This window comes from Cokeromyces recurvatus (genome assembly GCF_025118155.1).
Source record: "Cokeromyces recurvatus strain NRRL 2243 chromosome Unknown BX663scaffold_19, whole genome shotgun sequence".
Lineage (NCBI taxonomy): Eukaryota > Fungi > Mucoromycota > Mucoromycetes > Mucorales > Mucoraceae > Cokeromyces > Cokeromyces recurvatus.
In genome coordinates, this window is record NW_026251405.1 from 252,260 (window position 1) to 271,848 (window position 19,589).

At 30.1% G+C, this 19,589-nt stretch overlaps 7 protein-coding genes across 7 annotated transcripts; 4 read left to right on the forward strand and 3 right to left on the reverse strand.

Moving 5' to 3' along the window:
• The first annotated feature begins 2,278 nt into the window (after positions 1–2,278).
• BX663DRAFT_515164 (uncharacterized protein) lies at positions 2,279–6,519 on the forward strand. Its single transcript, XM_051528393.1, has 6 exons — positions 2,279–2,946; positions 3,072–3,296; positions 3,431–3,721; positions 3,796–3,898; positions 4,025–6,024; positions 6,108–6,519. The coding sequence occupies exons 1-6, from the start codon at positions 2,638–2,640 to the stop codon at positions 6,456–6,458; spliced, it is 3,279 nt and encodes a 1,092-aa protein (XP_051381152.1). The 5' UTR covers positions 2,279–2,637; the 3' UTR covers positions 6,459–6,519.
• Positions 6,520–8,569: 2,050 nt separating this feature from the next.
• Positions 8,570–8,930, reverse strand: BX663DRAFT_515166 (uncharacterized protein; the record flags this gene model as incomplete). Its single annotated transcript, XM_051528394.1, has 2 exons — positions 8,766–8,930; positions 8,570–8,706 (listed from the first exon to the last, which is right to left on the reverse strand). Coding segments are annotated over exons 1-2 (176 nt in total), but the record flags the coding sequence as incomplete, so codon positions are not given.
• On the forward strand, positions 8,570–10,006 carry BX663DRAFT_475601 (uncharacterized protein). The gene is made up of 4 exons (XM_051524246.1): positions 8,570–8,706; positions 8,766–8,990; positions 9,079–9,246; positions 9,319–10,006. The coding sequence occupies exons 2-4, from the start codon at positions 8,923–8,925 to the stop codon at positions 9,950–9,952; spliced, it is 870 nt and encodes a 289-aa protein (XP_051381154.1). The 5' UTR covers positions 8,570–8,706; positions 8,766–8,922; the 3' UTR covers positions 9,953–10,006.
• On the reverse strand, positions 9,945–11,665 carry BX663DRAFT_475603 (uncharacterized protein; the record flags this gene model as incomplete). Its single annotated transcript, XM_051524247.1, has 5 exons — positions 9,945–9,996; positions 10,064–10,255; positions 10,326–10,767; positions 10,960–11,502; positions 11,564–11,665. The coding sequence occupies 4 exons, from the start codon at positions 11,663–11,665 to the stop codon at positions 10,092–10,094; spliced, it is 1,251 nt and encodes a 416-aa protein (XP_051381155.1). The 3' UTR covers positions 9,945–9,996; positions 10,064–10,091.
• Positions 11,666–13,339: 1,674 nt separating this feature from the next.
• BX663DRAFT_515170 (uncharacterized protein) lies at positions 13,340–15,708 on the forward strand. Its single transcript, XM_051528395.1, has 3 exons — positions 13,340–13,493; positions 13,598–13,649; positions 13,782–15,708. The coding sequence occupies exons 1-3, from the start codon at positions 13,405–13,407 to the stop codon at positions 15,672–15,674; spliced, it is 2,034 nt and encodes a 677-aa protein (XP_051381156.1). The 5' UTR covers positions 13,340–13,404; the 3' UTR covers positions 15,675–15,708.
• Positions 15,709–16,736: 1,028 nt separating this feature from the next.
• BX663DRAFT_114964 (uncharacterized protein) lies at positions 16,737–18,277 on the reverse strand. Its single transcript, XM_051521503.1, has one exon. It carries the CDS (start codon positions 17,904–17,906, stop codon positions 16,968–16,970), a length of 939 nt encoding a protein of 312 aa, XP_051381157.1. The 5' UTR covers positions 17,907–18,277; the 3' UTR covers positions 16,737–16,967.
• A 120-nt stretch (positions 18,278–18,397) lies between these two features.
• On the forward strand, positions 18,398–19,315 carry BX663DRAFT_487760 (uncharacterized protein; the record flags this gene model as incomplete). The annotated part of the gene is made up of 4 exons (XM_051524773.1): positions 18,398–18,470; positions 18,501–18,535; positions 18,592–18,824; positions 18,925–19,315. 4 exons carry the CDS (start codon positions 18,398–18,400, stop codon positions 19,313–19,315), a joined length of 732 nt encoding a protein of 243 aa, XP_051381158.1.
• Between the last annotated feature and the right edge of the window lie 274 nt (positions 19,316–19,589).

Genomic DNA, 19,589 nt, shown 5'->3' on the forward strand with positions numbered 1-19,589 from the left:
AATCATATTTTATATTCGCGTGTCTGAGTCAATTATAGTAGAACTCACTTTGTCATTTGAATTAAAAAGTAGGGCACCTCAAATGTTTTTTTTTCTTTTGACAAAAGATGTACTATATTGATATGGTTAGTTATATCTGCAGGTTATAATACATTAAAGATCCGGAGGCTTTTAAAGTGTGGAGTTGTATACACAATATTGATAAATGCGTCTATGTTTGCCTCTCAGGATGTAAAGCTTTCTGGAATAATCGTTATTTTTCAATTGTGTTGAGATTTAAGCAAAGCAATGAAAAGGAAAAAAAAAATAAGGTTTAGTATAGCTATCAACAGTCAAATATGATTACAACTTTCTTATCTGTTATGAAGCTATAATTTGAACTAATGTATGTCACAAGGGCTTATATACTATAAACAATAGGGTTATAGGAATCAAATCATAATTTTTTTTTTAAAAAAAACCAATGCTGTACAATTAAATGGCGTTTATCAGGTTAAGTGAACAGTTGAAAGTTTAAGAATAAAAGAGGAGGGTAAACTTCATTAATTAACATTCAAATTTGTTTATTCTACAAGGATACTTCACCTTAATTTCTCATCTATCTATCTATTTATTATCTTAGAGATTTCTTGACTATATTTAAACTGAAAAGTGTTTTCAAGGGCAAAAAGTGCTTGATTTATACTATAAATCGACAGAAATCCAAGTGATACGAACTCTGTATTTATATTTTTTAGTTTAACTTTTGCAAGAATATTTATATACATGTATATCATATGAAATAAAATAAAACCCCATAATGAGTATATTGTCTATTGCAACTGAATGATCAAGTTCAGGCTAAGACTATTGTGATATAGACTGAGATGTATTAGGTGGATCAGTTATACCAGTTAGACTAGTTAAGTTGAATAAATTAATTGTATCAGTTAGATCGACTAAATTGACCTGAAGAAGTAAGTTGATAGCTACAGCAGTATACTTTATCAGCCAATCGGGCAAAACATTCCTCTATGCAAGATCCCTGTTGTCTAAGATAGAACTAGCTGTGTTGACCTGTTTCTGTGAATAGCTTTGTATGTATACATATAACATTATATACATATATATATATTTATATGTGTTCTATATTCTTTATCGACACCCTTTCAAACGTTTTACTCACAGTAGTTATCTTTTAAGGCTCTCTGAACACTTATTATTTGATTGTCAAGCCAGCCACTTTACTTCTTCTTTGCTTTCTCTTTAATCACTAAAAGATTGTTAAATCCATAACGATACTACAGTAAAACATAAACTAGATTGAATACATCTGATAAAGAAGTGGTTATTATGGTTTTAGCTGGAGAAAAGAGAAAGAGAAAATCAGAAAGAGAATAGGATTGCTTCCATACACTTATCGAAAAATAATATGGGAATTAGAAACACGCGAAACTACAGATATTTATAACCACATCAGTAATACCACATGTTAATCATAATTTTTTAAAGATGATAAAAGCATGACAATTTTCAATATTTTTAGAAAATTACAAAGTCCAATAAAAAAGTATATAATACTTTGGGTTAAATTACCATTTTCGGGATCAGGAACGGGAATGACTTTGTTGTTGTTGTTATTGTCAAAACTGAAAAAGAAAAAGAACTTGCCTTTTTTTAACCTTTGTTTTTTTTAGCGGAGTTAACGATACTAGCTATTTCTATCACTTTCATATCAAGCATTACTGCTTATTTGCAATGGGGGTAGTAAGTAACATAATAGCTTGTACAGTCATCATTTTAAGCTCCGTAGAATGTATTATTCTCTTTACGACTAACTTGCTAAATATTTCCCAACACTTTCTTCTTTAGGCACAATAAACAATCCGTATACGATAGCACAATTGACATAAATTACACAATAAACACACAAAAAGAATTTATTGAAGATGTGTTCTTTTTTTTTTTTTTTAGAAATCTGAAATTAAAAAAAGATATCATAGATCAAAGTCATTTTGTCACTTAAATAGCATGCAAGGTGACGTCGTCTTTATAGACATATAAATGCTTTATATTTAACGTTGTTTCATTTCTGTAAAGAATGAAATTTGACATATCATATTTTTATCGGAAAAAAGTTGAAATAGCACCTATTGATTGGACATGTACCATAAATTCAAAGAACGTCCCTAAACAACAGTGTTTATATCTTTGGCTTGCTCTTATTCACCATGTTTCTCACCATCTATGAGCCTCTTTTTTTTTTTAATATTTTAATTTTTTTAATATTTTTTTTTTTTTTTTTTTTTTCATAATTTGTTTTCCTATTATTATTATTATTATTATTTTAGTTAAACTCTCCTTCGCATGTTTTTTAAAAAAAACATATAATATTTTTCTTCTTTTCTTTTTTCTACTTCAATACTTTCCTTTTATACGGTCTCTAGACATATCTAAATTTAATATACACTTAGCTCTTATATACACATAATATATATCTTTATTCATATATTTTTATATATATACACTTACACACTTTTTATATACATATTTTATCCTATAATATCTATATACATATTTCTTTTTTTCTTTAAAAAAACACACCTTTTAATTTACATATACTTACATATTTTACATATTATAATTAATTAATAATATATGGCTGCGCTGTCATTTAGCTACGCACCTCCATTATCGAGTCAATGCACTCAATATATCAACCAGGATGAAACAATGATTGTATCCAACTTGAAAGAAACATGTCAAAAAATTATGTCAACAAGAGGGTGCCAAATATCTGTTATCACTACGAAAACAAAACAGCAAAGCTCTAATACATGTAACAATAATACTACAACAAATAACATTATTAACTGCAATAATATCGAATTTAATATTTCTTTGACTGGCTCAACTCAAGCTTTAATGGAAGCTCGCGGCGACTTACTTCAGAACTGTCCACTTGAGGTTAGAATATACATATATATATATATATAAAGAGAGAAAAAGAAAGGAAAACTCGATATAATTTTTATTAACATTTTACTTTTATTTTAATGATCAATAACTCTTGGAATCAATCTTTATTTTAGACTAAATTATTAATTCACATACCACCTACTTCCAAATTACAATTATTAACCGATCGTTTTAATCAGTTGCAAAAAGAATTAAACACAAAAATCAATGTTATTCCCGAAAAACTTAATCATTCAAGTCTCATCTCAGATAATAAAGTAACCATTGAGATCATCGGTATTCCTTCTCAAGTTGAAATATGTCGAGTGCGTGTTCTTGTGGCTATTGACGAAATAATGGTAGGATAATTAGGGAAAAAAAAATTGAAATATTTTTGTAAAAAAAAAAAAAAAAAAAAAAAAAAAAAAACATACAATTAAGCCCCGACTAAAATCACATTCCATTATTGTCTACACATTTCTTTACGTAATAGAAATCGTTTAAAACTGAAATTGTTCGATTACCTTTAAAACTACAATATCTTATTTGCGGCAGAAAAAGAGCCGGATTATTACCAATTATTGAAGAAACTGCAACAAATATCTATTTTCCTTCTCCATTTACCAATTATAATCCTATCACTAATAATAACAGCTCAAATAATAATACAATCGGTGAAAATGAAGATAATCAGGAAGATCTTCGATCTGTCATTTATATTACAGGTGAACCTAATCAGGTCTCACGTGTAAAAGATATGTTAAATAAGCTTGCTATTCAAAAAGTATGTAAATCATTTACTGGCTTTTTTTTATATATATGTCTATCATTATTAACTTGAATTTCCTTTTTTGACAGGCAAAATCAATGTATCACAAAGATACTGCACTTTATGCAAGAAAAATAGATTGGCTTTTATTATATCGTCGCGACGAATTGCGTAAAATCATGCATGACAATGGTAAAATGTTTTAGTTATTTATTTATATTTTTTTTTCTTCTTGTTTCTTTTTCTTTTTTTATTTTTATTTATTTATTTATTTTTTCTAAAACTAACATAAAAAAAAATTTTTTTCCCTCCTTCTAGGCGCTTATATTGAATTTCCATCCATTGGTTCTGGAGATAATCGTGTTACTGTTTATGCTGAAAATCGAGTGAACGCAGAACGTACATTAAGAGCACTTAACTTTCAAGCATGTAATATTTACGAGGCATGCTTCTATTTTAATAATCGTGATAGTGCAATTTATGATTCAACTGGAGCTCATTCATTTTTTGATTCTATCTCTAACCTTATGAACCTTGTATCTCAACTTTCTCAAATATCTGGCTCTGAAGTGATTTACAAGACCGATCCTAGCTGTATTGAGGTACTTGGACCCGAACGTGCCATTCGTAATGTTTACCAGAGGCTCCAGGAGATGCAATTCCTTCAAGTCTTTCATCAATATACTATTTTCCGTGTTGAATCTTCAAATGATCAACGAGATTTTATCTCTGGGAAAAAAAATGGAAAAATTAATAAAATCATGAAAACTTCAGGCGCCAAGATTAGATTTATACCTTTCATGAATGATTACAATTTTGTCATTGAAGTTGAAAGTACAAGCTTCACTAAGGCTTTGGATGGTCTTACGTTACTTCAAGAAGAGTTGCCTGCTGAAATATCATTTTATGTCCCAGAGTCATATCATAAGCGTATTATCGGTGTAGGTGGCAAAAATATTCAACGTATTATGAAGAAATATGGTGTCTATGTTAAATTTTCAAACACAGAAGAATTTGCATCTCTCGGTGGTTATTATAACAATGAAGACAACGTTGTAGCTCGTACGCCGATGAAAAATCAAATTAATTTAGATAATTTGCGTCATGCTGTCATGGAATTAATTCATCCTAAAGACCGCGACTATATAGTCGAGATGATTCAAATTCCTTTTGGCTATCATCGGGATTTAATTCATAAATATCAAAACAGTTTTATTACTGAAGAACTTGTCAAAAAGACAAATACTCAAGTTGTTTGGCCTGATGCTGAACTTGCTAATAATGAGGTTGAATTGCTTGGCCCAGAGGCCCATATGTCTACCGCCTATAAGATGATGGAAAGCATTGTGCCTGAGTCATATGATTTGCATGTGCTTCAAAGCTCCGCTTTTACAGACGCGATTCAGTCGGATCTTTTTGGAGAAAAAGTAGTTGAGTTGCTTCGTAAAGATTTTAATATATCTGTTGAATCACACTTGGAGAGCAAACGGGGTCCATTTATTCGTCTTCATATGACTCGAGATAAAGTGATGACATCTCTTAAGGATGCACTAAAGATCGTTATTGACTATTTAAATAATCAAAATGTATCTCTTTACGAGAATACGACTGTAGATACTCTCTTTGGTATGATTGAAAAAAATCAATTGCTTGCTCACAAAAAAAGTTCTTCAAGTAAAGCGAATACGAATAGTTTACTTGATTCTTCCTCGCTCTTAAAATACCAATCACAGCCCATTATCAGCAATAATACAACCTCTTCTGTATCTATGGTACGATCATCTGACGATACTATCTATACATCCCCCCCTAATAGTAGCTTACATAATGCTTCCACTAACATGACTCCACCACAAGTGTATCAATTCTTCAATTTCCCAAATGATACTGCTAGTTTAACAAATAATCCTCTTGATAACAATAGTTGGATGCCCCTGAATTCTCAAATGCAACAACCGATACCATCCACTTCTACATCTATCCAATCGAACGGTAGTGGTGAAAACAATATCCGAGCTATCTTTGATGCACCCATGGAGTTGACTGATCAAGAACGTGCTGTTCTTAATAACTATCGTTATCAAAGGATACCAATGCCACCTCCTCCCACCACCAATTTTGGATTCCCTCAAGCGATGCCCACTACTTCATCTACTAGTGATATTTGGTCCACTAATACTCCTTCTCAGATTCCAGGTAGTCGCCGATCAACTGGTTTTTCTACAGCAAGCTCTATGACAAGTCCACCTGCAACTAATCGCCGAAAGGCTGCTACTAGTTATGGAGCTAATACAGCTACAGATGCTATTAACATGATGGTAAATATAACACATATACATATATGAAAGTCTTTATTTATATAGTATTATATATATATATATATATATATATATATAAATAGAGATTTAATGATAATAATAATGGCGTGTTTTATCCTTCTATGGGGCAGATGACACCAAATGCAACAGAATTTAATCCATATAGTGATACATCTACTACTTCAGGAAGTTTAAAACCAAATCAATCGATGCCTGAACCAATACTAGACACACATTTTAATACTGGTAATCGACCCTCTTTCCAACAATCATCTAATACATTTCATGTTAATCAAGCATCTCAAGCGTTTAGTCAGTTAAGTCTTGGCAACTATCGACAACCACCCAACACTAACTTTATTCCACGTAATACACCCTCTAAGCATGATCAGCAACAACAACAACAACAACAGTTTTTTACAAATAATAATTAATGAAATAATTACCTTTTATATATAAGTATATACATATATACATATATATATATATATAATATAATATAATATAGTATAATATAGTATAATATAATATAATATAATAAATAAAGAATGTATCTTTATAAATATTCGTCTATACAAGGTTTTGAAGTTTTTTTATTGTTTGTTTGTTTCCTAGTTTAATATGATATATAACCCTCTATTACTACTACTATTTATAATCTATTCTATAATAGTATCCTACCTAATTCAACACTATATACACTATTAGTCAGTTAGTAGAGAGAGAGAGAGAGAGGGAAAAAAAGGAAAAAGTAATATCCTCTCTTAAATTACACTACTATAGTAAAATAAATGTGTGTATGTGTGTGTATGTATGTGTGTGTGTGTGTGTGTTTTATTACTTTTCACCTATTTTAGTGATTTGTTTTGCACTTGTTTCAAATTAAATTTATTGTGTGATTTCCTTTTTTTTTTTTTGTTAATGTTCGTATAAAAGTAAATTTAATTTGTAGCTTGTTTTATTGAATGTACTGATACAGATATAAGGATTATATTATATTATATATATACGTATACTTGTATACATGTATATATATATATATATATATATATTGCCAGAGTAGAGAATGAAGTTGTTATTACTGATAATTAAAATTCATATTGATTCTAGTCATATTTAAGCTTTATTATCAATGAAGACAAAATAGGGACAAAATCTTTATTTTACTATGTGTATATAAATGAATCAAGTTTGTTTAGTATTGTACTGTATTTTTTTTTCTAAGCAATAAGGAACACTTACATAACTATAATACTTTCTTTCTATCAAATATGACATTAAACTAGAGTAAAAAGTATAAATGTAGTTTCCTTTCTTTATATATATATATATATATGAGGGATTGATAGTTTGGGCTGGTAGTATCCCTTATATATAGAATAGTTCTATTTGTTTGGATCTTCATGACGCTTCTACTTTCCGGTATAAATAACGAGTTATACCAGGTATGTTAGAACACGACTCTGCTAAGTGGAAATGACTATGAGCATCTCACCCCAGCTAGCTCTTTAGAGAAAGCTATGCGGCTTACGGAAACTCTACAAACTCATTAATCAGACCTGGAATCAAATTACCTTTTTTTTTTTTTCTTTATTTAAACGGAGCTTTTTCCTCTACTGCTGCTGCTGCTTTTATAAATTCTGTCGATCTATTGACTTTATTATAATTGAGTCAAGCTATTGTTCTATCGGGTCTTTATAAAGCCTACATTACTACATAATATATTACAAGTGAAAAAAAAAAGATATTACTTTCTTTTAGTAAAAAAAAAAAAATAGTAGATTATTAACTTGAAGACAACTTGTTTGTATATAAAACTAATCATATAATAAGCTTGAATCTAGCATATGCCTAATGACAACGACTCTATTATACTCTGTATATTAACATAGGGTGTAGTGACTTTGATTATTAATCTACGAAATCGTTGTATATAAAGATGTATATAAATATACACTTGCACTACATTGCATATATGAAGAAAATAGCCTACATGTTTTATGTAAAATTAAAATTATGGTAAAAACATTTTTATCTCTTTTGTCAAAAGGAGAATATTTATTATTGCTTTATATAATAATCATAATTATATTTATAGGTCATCTACACTAATATAGACATAGTATATACTACAGTAGTAAAAAAAAAAAAAAAAAAAAAAAAAAAAAAAAAAAAAAGATCAAATGATTGAATGAATGTATACATTAGTTTTTATTTATCTTATTTCTAATAAAACTATTTAATATAATATTTAATTCTGCTTGAAATTTAATGCAAGTTTAGTACGTCTAGAGTTTTATTATTTTTATGTAATGTTATATATATGCGTGTGTGTGTGTGCATGTATATGATGGATAACATAAATCTGTATAATTTATCGCGAGATTTCTCTACGTCTTATATATTTGAAATCTTTTTTTTTTTATTTTATTTTAAAAATCCTTATTAGAAGTAAAGTATTGAGTACATCAAAGTTATCTGAATAGGTTTACACAGTGTGGAGCGGGAAGGTTAAACCCTTCCTATTCCCCTTTGGAATCAAGATAAAAAAAAAAAAGAATAATAGAGTGAAGACAAAAAAAAAACGAATGTATTGGTGACCTTATTCAATGAGTGTAAGAATTGGAGAGCTAATCGAATTCTTTGGTATAGAAAAGTTACTTTTAGTAGGAATGTATTTTTGTATGTATGGTTTTTACTGTGTACTTGGTCCAAATTATATTTCTTAACCTTCTTCTTAGGATTATGCTTTAAAATAATCCTGATATAATTTTCATTGGCAAGCAATAGTGTATACACTTTTTTTTTCAACTTCCGCAGTTGTTCATTTATTTTTGCCATTCTCTTATTTTTATTTTTATTTTTTTTTTCCTTCATCCTTTCAAGTCATAAACCAAAATGTCTGAACGTAAGGTCTTAAATAAATACTTTCCCCCCAACTTTGATCCTTCACAGATTCCAAGACAGTAAGTTGATCGATCTTTGTTTTTTTTTTCTTATTTTTATAATGTATGAATGTACTCTAATCTATTTCTCTTTTTTTTTTTGGAATAGAAAAAAGCCAAAGGATCAGCAGCATAAGGTTCGTCTTATGTCGCCCTTTTCCATGCGCTGTGAAAGTTGTGGTGAATATATTTATAAAGGGAAAAAGTTTAATGCAAGAAAAGAAACTGTGGAAGGAGAAACATATTTAGGTATCAAGATTTATAGATTTTATATTAGGTAAACATTTCAAATCCACATCATACTGAAAATTATGTTTATTTTTTTTTTAATTATTATTATTATTTTTAGATGTCCACGATGTTCAGCAGAAATTACTTTCAAGACAGATCCAAAGAATACAGACTATGTTGCTGAAAATGGCGCTAGTCGAAATTTTGAACCATGGAGAGAAGAAGATGAAAAGAAATCAGGATCAGAAGAAGAACCTGATGATCCAATGAAATCATTAGAAGATCGTACATTGGATTCGAAACGAGAGATGGATATTATGGATGCACTCGATGAAATTCGTACTCGTAATGCAAGATCGGAACGTGTAAATATTGATGAAATCCTGAATCGTTTTTCAGCCGAAGATAAACAAGAAATTAATGATCGTATTAGAGTAGAGGAAGAAGAGGATGAACGACAAGCAAAAGCTATTTTTGAAAGTGCAGATGGACAGCAGGTTCGTAAGTTAAATGAAAAAGAACCTGATGCTATTGAACTAGTCAATAAAACAATGCCAACTGTTGATCTCCCCTCATTTAAACCTGTCAATATAATCAAGAAGCGAAAACAGACTGCGAGTCCAGTTATAGTGGTGAAAAGAAAAAAGGAAGAAGATAATGATGAAAAGTCAAAGACAAAATCAAATAGTAGTAGTGCTGGTGCTTTATCATTACTAGCAAGTTATGATGATAGTGATTCCTCCTCAGATTAGAACTTAATAATAATAATAATAATAAAAATTGCAAACATGTAAAAATGTAAAGTAGTTTATTATACAGTACGATATATGAAAGCCTCTATATTAATAGTACAAAAAAAAAAAAGTAATAATATTATCAAGTTTACTCGTTCTATAAAGAAATATACATTGATTTCTTTTTTCCTGAGGGGTAAACAATCATTGAAGCAGCAAATAATCCAGCAGATAGTCCGAGTGCGATACTTAGCATTTGCATTGGAAAAAGACTGTCAACAACATTACGTTGATGTAATACAGAATAAGCCGCACGAACGCCTAATACATACTAAATGTTAGATAATCACTCTACTCTATAAGCTAAATATATATATATCATAATAATAACCTATGCTTCCAGGTACTAATAATGTCACACCAACACAGAGTGGTGCTATAGGTGGTTCACCGGTTACCTTTAATGCAAAGTTTGAATAAAGTCCTATAGCAAAAGAAGCGATACTACCTACAATTTGGCCATCTGGAATAATTTTATTGAGAAAGTAAGTTATACAAAAGGCAATGATGGCTGAAATAGTCTGAGAGATCCATTGCTTTGGAGAAGAGCCATAGGACAATGCAATTGTGATACTAAGGATAGGTAATAAGATGATATAAAACCAAGGTGATACTGAGTCTTGAGTACAGAAACCATCATCAGGAGAGCCAGGATCAATAGCATCATAGACACTACTTCCTATTTGTAACCCATATGCAAGCTGAAATGCGTAAAAGACAGCATAAACTAATCGAACAATACCTGTTGTAACATGTCTTGCGGATAATTCGATCTATATATGTATGTATGTATGTATATATATAATAATATATAGATAATATATAGATATATAGATATATAGATATATATATATAATACAGAATATAATATAATGTATGTATAAAATTGATATAGCTCATGTAAAGGATAAAAAGTAATTATTGAATAAATATTTTTTTTTTAAAATAAATAAATAAAAAATTACCACGCCTACGGTCATTGTATATCCAGGTAATAAAATGAGTATAGCAGACATAGCAACACTTGTAAAGCAGCAATAAGAATGCATTGCTTTTGTAATAATAGCAACACATGCAGAGACTGAAATTTCAAATACACGAGAATAGATAGGAAAATAGGTTGACATGATATAAAGGATAGCTACTAATAATCCTAGTATACCACTAATACAAGCGTCTATCCAAGTACCATCAAACATCATAGCTGAAGCAGCAAAACTACTAAATGAGAAAGATAAAATGGTTGACCAGATACCACATGTAGGAGTAGCAGTAGCCACTTCATGAAGAAAAACTAAACATTGATCCAAGTCTATTTCACCTTTATGAAAGTAATTCATGATATCATTTATTTTTGCAATTTTGCCATTATCATAACCTTGAGGTGATTTGACCATAATAGACTGATTATCTTCTCTGTTTGTAAATGTGATCAATACTGAGTCAGGTAAAAATGAAAAGGATGTATCTAATTCTAGTAAAGCTGATGTATGCTGAAGTGTATCATCCTATTATTAAGAATAAATATGTGTATATCTATAATACTGTTTATTTTATTTTGGTACATACTACTCGATGACAGGGACAGCCACATTTCAAAAGTAATCTTCCTAATAAAATAATGATACTCTTCTTCTTTTCAAACAAGAGTTCATCCTTTTCTTCTGACATATGAATATTATTTACTATAGCATTGGTATCACTTTTGCTTGTATTACTTGTAGTTTCTTCATCATCACTCTTTATATTACTAATTCTTTGTTGCTGATGAAAATGCTGTGGATTATCTCGAGATACCATAATATCAGCATGTCGCATACTAATAGCTGTGGCAATACTATTATCTCGAGTTTCATTGGGATTATAATTTGCAGTTGATTTAGTGCTTGGCCCCCTTTCAAGATCAGTAGTATTTGCTCTCCATAGAGAAGGTCTAAATGGTAATGGAGTTATCTCTGTAAAGGGTAATCTATTAGGATAATTTCTTATGGAAATATCATTCATCATTTCTTGAGAGGGACTATTATTGTTGTTTGTAAGACTAGTTGACTTTGAATGAAAGAATGAAAGTGCTGCTTGTGAAGCAAGACTTGAAAATGATCCAACATCATAAAAACTTGAAGAAAAATTCCTTTTATGTAAATTTGGCATTTTAAATGATATGATAAAGAGAGAGAGAGATAATAACTTTTTTATTTTTTTTTCGATTCTTATATTTATTTAATTGACAAGAAAGTCGAAGAGAATTCTTTTATATATATACATGTGTGTGTGTGTGTGTGTGTGTGTGTGTGTGTGTGTGTGTGTATGTGTATATGTTTTTTATGGTCTATAAAAGTAGTTCTGGTTAGAATGCGTGCATAGTCTTACTTTGTATTGAATTATGTACATATGCATACACATATACATTTATTAGGATCAATGGAGATCAGTAAAAAGAAATATATTTCCTTTTTCTCGAATACATTTATTATTATTATAATTATTATTATGCACATTTACTTTTAAGGTGTATTATTATTGATCTATATGCGTCCTTGACTTTTGCTAAATAATGAAATAATCAATCACGTTACTATTTTCATATAAATTGTGCATTTTTCTTATATGAAATCGTAAAATTTTAAAAACAGTTGTAGCATTAAAATAATATCCCCTTGAGATCGAGACTAAAGGGAGGCCCCTTATGACTCCACAGGTGTCATAATTTTAATCGTTTCATGTTTCCTCCCACAAAAGTAAGGAGGAATATACGTGGATAAATATTACAAATAGATTTTGAATAGCAAAAGTTACATTCAATCTATTCTTATTTTAAACATGAAAAATATCGCTGTTAGTTAAAAAAAAATAGTTGATAATTATCCTTTAACGTATTTTAATATAACAACACGGCACCAGATGAATGATATTGTTCTTCTAGCCAAAAGACAAAGTTAATAAAAAAAAATAAAGGATTTGACGGCAGCTGTCTTTTTATTTTACTAATCACAGATGAAAAATTTCAGCAACAAAAAAAAAAAAAAAAAAAAAAAAAAGTCTAAATTTGGTAAATTCTATTTTTTTCAAGTTTTCTTCTCTTCTTCTTTGCTAAAGAAGAACGTATAAAAAAAATAAAAAGAAAATAGAAGAAATCAATAAAATAACAGTTTCCCCTAAACTAGATTTATTATTATTCATTAAAAATAGTGTTATTGCTTGAAGAAACGTTAGAATAAAAAATAATGCTCTCTCTCTTTTTTTTTTTTTTTCTTACTTCTTTCGACGTCATTTCGGATATCAAAAACGGATTTTTATGAGGAAAAAAAAAAAAAAAAAAAAAAAAAAAGTCGTTAAATGCTTCCGAATAATTAAAATTGTAGCAACTAATTTATAGCTGGACTTTCTTAATAAAGATAAATAAATAAATAATGGCAGGCAAGACAGCCAAGTCTTCGATACCCACAACACCTGCTAATAAAGATTTGAGTTGTTTACGCTGTAGAAAGAAGAAAGCAAAGTAAATGCTAATTTCTCTATTCTTCTCTTCCTTTATAAATATATATAACTGTATCTCAAAAGGAAAAAAAAAAAGTTTTCCTGACTTATTTTTTTAACTTATAGATGTTCAAAGACAAGACCTACCTGTACTCGTTGTGCTCGTTCAAATCAACCTGTATGTAAATAAACTAAATATATATAATTCGATTATTTTATTAAGTGATTATCGCCTTTCTCTCTCTTTCTCTTTCTCTCTCTCCCTCCCTCTCTCTTTTTTTTTTCTCTTTTCTTTTTCGTTTGTGTGTAGTGTGAATATCCAGATGCACCACCAAATCTAACAGATTTGTCGCAAAAAGTTCTTAATCTCTATGATACCTTACGAGAATTAGAGGGCGAATTCTTGATTAAATACATGCAATCTTTGAATGAAGATAAGAATGAAAATATAAATGAACAAGACAAGAATTTAAATCACCCATCATACAGCGACAAGACTACAAGTTATAGCTCAGTTGATGAAGATGTTTGTGCACATGACAATAAAAGGCAAAAAGTAATAAAAGAAGGAAAAGAGAATGATGGACTATCGACAGAAGAACCAGCAGGTTGGTCAATATCACTTACGTCGAATGGATTATCTATTCACGCCATCACACGAAATTTTTATGAATTTGACGAATTTGCAAAATCACTTTCACGACAAACTATTCGTGACTTTGGACCTAGTTATTTACCAAAGAATTGGGATCCAGATGCAGAAGGTTATTTTGAAGACACAGAGGACGATGAATTAGATGAAGATGAATATCTAGTAACCGTGCCTGTATTTTCTACTCGTTCACTTTTACAAAACACAGCACCCAACATTATCAATACTATTTTATTCTCTTCTTTACAACAAGAGACAGCAAATGCTACACCTTCATTTGAAATCATGCTCGATGGAGCCGATCCATTCATTACACTTATTCAATCTAATTTCCCACAAATGATAAAGCACCTTAATATGCGATATGAATGGTTAGAAAAGGAGGGTGATTCATCTAGACCTATTCCTCACCATCTAGTTATCCTTATGCATCAACTTAAAATGTATTTACCTGACTATGCACCACAGCCAGCTCCATCTTCTTTAGATCATCAACATGACCCACTTTTACAGATTTGTATCCTGACAGCCTATGTTGTCTCCATCACCTTATTACCACCTGATCCTAGCCTTGTCTTCCCACCTCTGCCGACCTCACTTTGGCGTCAATGTGCAGAGTATGCTACCATGTTACTATTTGATTTAGTATTACAAACAGGAGATGCGTTATCACCTTACCCAGTTATCCTATGTGCGATTCTATTAGCTTGGATCGAAACAGAATTAGTTGCCTGTACAGAATTCAAGGCAGACACGATGGTACACATCGCACTTCGTGTCCTCTGTAATTCAGATTGGAAGAGTGAAGAGCCCGCCTGGCAAATCTTGATTGCCACTTTACTTTATTTAGATGTGTATTCAGCTACCTTTAGGTTCAAGGTACCCCAGGTACGTGGGGAAGGGATGATGGAGCTTTGGAAGGCGGCAGTTCAGATGAGGGAGCCGAGCCGTTGGGATTCGTCCTTTAAGGAAGCAGGTATCGTATTAGAGGCCAGGTTAATGTCGTTACTCAATAAAGTCATTTCCTTATTCTATCAAGTGGATGATGAGAGAGAAGGCATGACAGATAGACCTACGCTACGAAAGATTGATGTAGATGAGGTCCTTACACTTGTAAGAGATATTGAACTCTGGGAACAAGAGCTACCAGAATGGGCAAAATGGAACACATCACTGGCTGATTCAGAATCATCTAGGTTGGGCCTTAAGATGCATATGCATATGATTCATAATATGGTGAAGATCCTGTTATTTAGACCTTTTAGTACAGAGATGAATGATAAAGAGGAGAGTGAACAGACGTTGACAAAGACCACGTTTTTAGATATGTCTACTGTCTCCTCAGATAGACTTACAACGTGTTTATGTCATATTTATGAAACGGACCTTCGAGATTTCTGGACATGTGCTGCCAGTAGTCTGGTAAGAGATGTATCTTCAAGAGTATTAAAAATGTTTGATAAAGATGAAGAGATTGTTAATCAATTAGACACTATTCAGCAACGTTTAGAAAAGGCTGAAACAATAAAAAGGAAATTATTTTCAACATAGAAAGTATTTATATAAAAGATACTATTCTATTCTCTTTTCTTTTTTTTTAAAAATAATAATAATAATAATAATAATATATGATAATGTTGAATAGCTGTAAAATCCTCTCTCTCTCTCTCTCTCTCTCTCTAGAATATAAATATAAATTTACTTGATATGCTTAAAGAGATAACTTGTTTTCTATGAATACTATATCATTCTCTTTTATTGGTTCCATATTACTTTATAAGAGTAAAGGAAGATGTATAAAAGATATAATTGAAGAGGAGGAGTCTCTTTTTATTCACTGCATTCGTGATGCACACATATACATATATATACATATAAACATATATAATAGGTAAATAATAGTTTGGTAAAAGTAAAATATACTCACGATATTTACTATGACTACTACTACTACTAATACTACTGTAAACAGCAAAAGATGGCTTTAGAGTTAATATAACTGTTAAGATTTCAATTGCAGTTGATTTAATAAATATATTATTGTTATTAGAAAGACAGAATTGCTATACATTATTATTTAAAGCATAATAAGCTTCATTCAGAAATACTAGAAGGGAAAGAGGAGGAAGGGGTCTTTTTTTTTTTTCCTTCCTTTACTTCCAAGGTCCACAGCACATTCAAAGAAAACTTAATAGCAGTAGTAGTAGTAGTAATAGGCTATTAGTATGTCATATATGTATATATAAAAAGAACACAACTAAATAAATAGTAATAATAACGTGTTTTTCTTGATCTAGAAGAATCACCCTTGTACAAGCTTATTGTCTAAAACCCACCAAAAAGTCATCTTTATTATTTCATAATGACTTTTTATTTAACTAAGATCGAATTACTTTCTATAATAGACACTATCTAGAATAATTATTAGGAACTTTGTCATTGTACTTGTATCACTTTTTTTTTTTTATTGATAGCCACATAGCAACGACAGGTAACTCTCTATATACAGAAAATTATTCATAATATTCCCTCATCTCGCCTTACTACTACTATTATTTAGGTAAAGATTCTTCTCGCTTCTTCTTTACATATATAAACTATTACTGCTGTAGATAGGAATAAATTAGATAATAGAGTCATGGCATATTGCGTTGTTGTATGTTTATTATTGTTTTGGATTAGCTTGGTTCACAACACGAAAGTAGTAGTAGTAGTAGCAGTAAATACGACATCACCCGAAGATTTCATACCGTGAGAAAAAAAAGAAGAAGTTTCCTTTTATTATTATTATTATTATTATTATTTGAGAGAGAACTATACACACTATAATTATATATATATTTATTAAATGATGGTTGGAATAGGAGAAGTAACTATTTTGCAGTTATTGGGTGAAATAGTTACTCTTCTACAATCCAGAGGGAAAAAGTTATTATTATTAGAGGAAGATGCAAGATTGTTAATAGTAGTAGTAGTTGATGATGATGATGATGCAGTATTAGATGCTATGATAGTTGTTGTTGTTGATGATGATGCTGTTATAATAGACGTAGTATTATTCATATCTTCTTGATCTTCTTCTTTGATCAATTTAATTTCAGCAATCATGTCGTCGTTGTCGTTGTCGTCGTCGTCGTCTTCTTCTTCTTCTTTAGTTATAGACCTTAAAGGAGATAGATGTTCGTGATGATATTTATTCTTTTTAATAGAAAATTCATCACTTGAGTTTTCTTCTTCATCTTCAGCTGCCAAAACACGTCTATTTGTACGTCTTGTGCGTTGATTTAATGTTTCTTCAGCCTTGGCTATTGTGTTACAAAGCAATAGACGTTCTCGAACATGATATTTTGGTTTACTTTGTTTATTGTCTCGATCTAATTTCTTGCATCCTAATGTATACGCTTTATTGGCTATTTGTCTAGGTGAAAGTGTTGTAGCAGAGAATATGGTACATGGTGCAGATCGTAAATTATTTGTTCGTTTTTTAGACCAGATGACTGAAGACATTTTTTTGGCTTTATTTCTTGCACTATTTATAGTTGATTTCTTTGTTTTAGTCTTGTAAAAAACATAAATATATAAAAGAAAAAGAAAAGAGAGAGAGAGAGAAAGAAAGTATATAAATATGTGTGTGTGGGTATGTATGTACAAGTATAAGTTTTTTTTTTTTTTTTTCAACAAGTTAGTGGGAGAAAGAATAGAAAGAAAGACAAAGCAGGAAGGAAGGTCATGTAAAGCAGATGTCCAAAAAGTAATAATATATTTATATAGATGTATATGCATGTATATTTATACATTTACACATTTAGATAGATAGATGTAAATAGTCACACGGAGAAGCCCGGAACGATCACTCATATGAAAATGTGGATAATAGACTTTTGTATTTTTCCCTTCTTTAAATTTGATTGGTTAATTATAAACCCCCACCCCCTCCTCTGTAGTATGTCTTTTTTTATGCATTTTTATATTATTTAAAAATAGTAGACACAAGATGATGATAAACTGCTATTCTTTTATATTATTTATAGGAGAGGGAAGGGGCAGTTTATGATGATGTGAAAAACAGTCATCTTCTTATGCTTTGTCTTTACCATTGATGATTGGTTTGACTACTTGCCTTTTTTTTTGTGTAGCATAATAATCGTAGTAAAAAAAAGTGAAAAAAATAACACACATGTTCCCACCACCAGCAGCCTTGTGGTGATTATGTCTTTAAATAATAAAAAGAGAATAGTCCCTTTTATAGCTATGAACATGATCAAGATCCAATCATGGTTGCTGCCCGTTTAATAAATAATAAAAAGAAGCCTTTAAATTTAATTGCTTTAGGGAAAACGGGTGAAGGTAAATCAAGTTTACTTAATGATTTAATAGGATTTGAAGCATTTAAACAAAAGCAATCTACAAAGGTAGGTATATGTGTACTTTTAGTTGTTAGATATAGATAATAAATACGCAATACTAGTCTCAAACAAAAGATATCGAAACATATACCGGCTTTTGGTCACCACTTCATCCTTATATGCAAGATAGAAAAGAATTTGGTTGTCAAATCCATGTTATAGATACTCCAGGATTTGGTGATTCACAAAAGAGAGATGTTGAATTTTTTAATATTATTCATCAAACTATAGTCAATACTGCTATTCATAAAGGAGGAATACATTGTTTCTTAATGGTCTTCAAGATCACTACAAAGTAAAGGAAGGAAGGAAGAAAAAAAAAAAAAAAAGACGAATCAATAATCTGCCATCTAACTCATTTTGCTTTTATTCTATTCTATTATTATTATTATTAGTGCAGATACAATATGCAAATGCATTGAAATACTTTATGAATTGATTCCTTCTCATGATCAAGAGTTTTGGAAGAATATACTTTTTGTCTTTACCCATGTTGATTTTGTTAATGGGAGTGCAATTCGTTATGATAAACATAAAATGGCACTAAAGAACTTATTTCTTGAGTTGAAAGTAAAATATGATATACAACATGAAGTACCCATGATTTGGATGAGTACACGAAAATATGTTTGTCAATTTATGAAAGGAATGGGTGAATGTGATTGTGAAAGAGGAAATCGTTATCATGCAGATTGTAGAAGACGTTTATTTGAACAAGTTTGGAAAAGAAGAAATTCACCTTTTATCTTGATAAAAGAACAGGATGATGATAATAATAAAGCATGATACTATAAAACTGTTTCACTGCTCTATTATTGCAAATCACAACATTCTACTGTTTTTTTTTTCTTTTCTACAAAGACCTGAATAGATACATCAAAGTGTCTATAAAAAAGAAACTGCTTGGTTTAATATAGTATGTATTTTAAATTCAAGTTATTGTAATAATAGTCAACTTGTTACTATTCTTAAAACAAAGATAACAAAATGTTGCTGCTGAGAAAGAAAAATGCTACTACGCTTTAGACAATTCCTAATAGAAATAGCCAAACTGTGAGAC

Bases quoted from the DNA above. Each gene is read 5' to 3' on its own strand.
- BX663DRAFT_515164 (XM_051528393.1), top strand. From the start codon at position 2,638: ATGGCTGCGCTGTCATTTAGCTACGCACCTCCATTATCGAGTCAATGC. The intron at 2,947-3,071 runs GTTAGAATATAC...TCTTTATTTTAG, and splicing joins TTCAGAACTGTCCACTTGAG to ACTAAATTATTAATTCACAT. The intron at 6,025-6,107 runs GTAAATATAACA...ATATATAAATAG, and splicing joins CAGATGCTATTAACATGATG to AGATTTAATGATAATAATAA.
- BX663DRAFT_475601 (XM_051524246.1), top strand. From the start codon at position 8,923: ATGTCTGAACGTAAGGTCTTAAATAAATACTTTCCCCCCAACTTTGAT. The intron at 8,991-9,078 runs GTAAGTTGATCG...TTTTTGGAATAG, and splicing joins CCTTCACAGATTCCAAGACA to AAAAAAGCCAAAGGATCAGC. The intron at 9,247-9,318 runs GTAAACATTTCA...TATTATTTTTAG, and splicing joins ATTTATAGATTTTATATTAG to ATGTCCACGATGTTCAGCAG.
- BX663DRAFT_515170 (XM_051528395.1), top strand. From the start codon at position 13,405: ATGGCAGGCAAGACAGCCAAGTCTTCGATACCCACAACACCTGCTAAT. The intron at 13,494-13,597 runs GTAAATGCTAAT...TTTAACTTATAG, and splicing joins TGTAGAAAGAAGAAAGCAAA to ATGTTCAAAGACAAGACCTA. The intron at 13,650-13,781 runs GTATGTAAATAA...GTTTGTGTGTAG, and splicing joins GTGCTCGTTCAAATCAACCT to TGTGAATATCCAGATGCACC.
- BX663DRAFT_114964 (XM_051521503.1), bottom strand. From the start codon at position 17,906: ATGCATATACATCTATATAAATATATTATTACTTTTTGGACATCTGCT.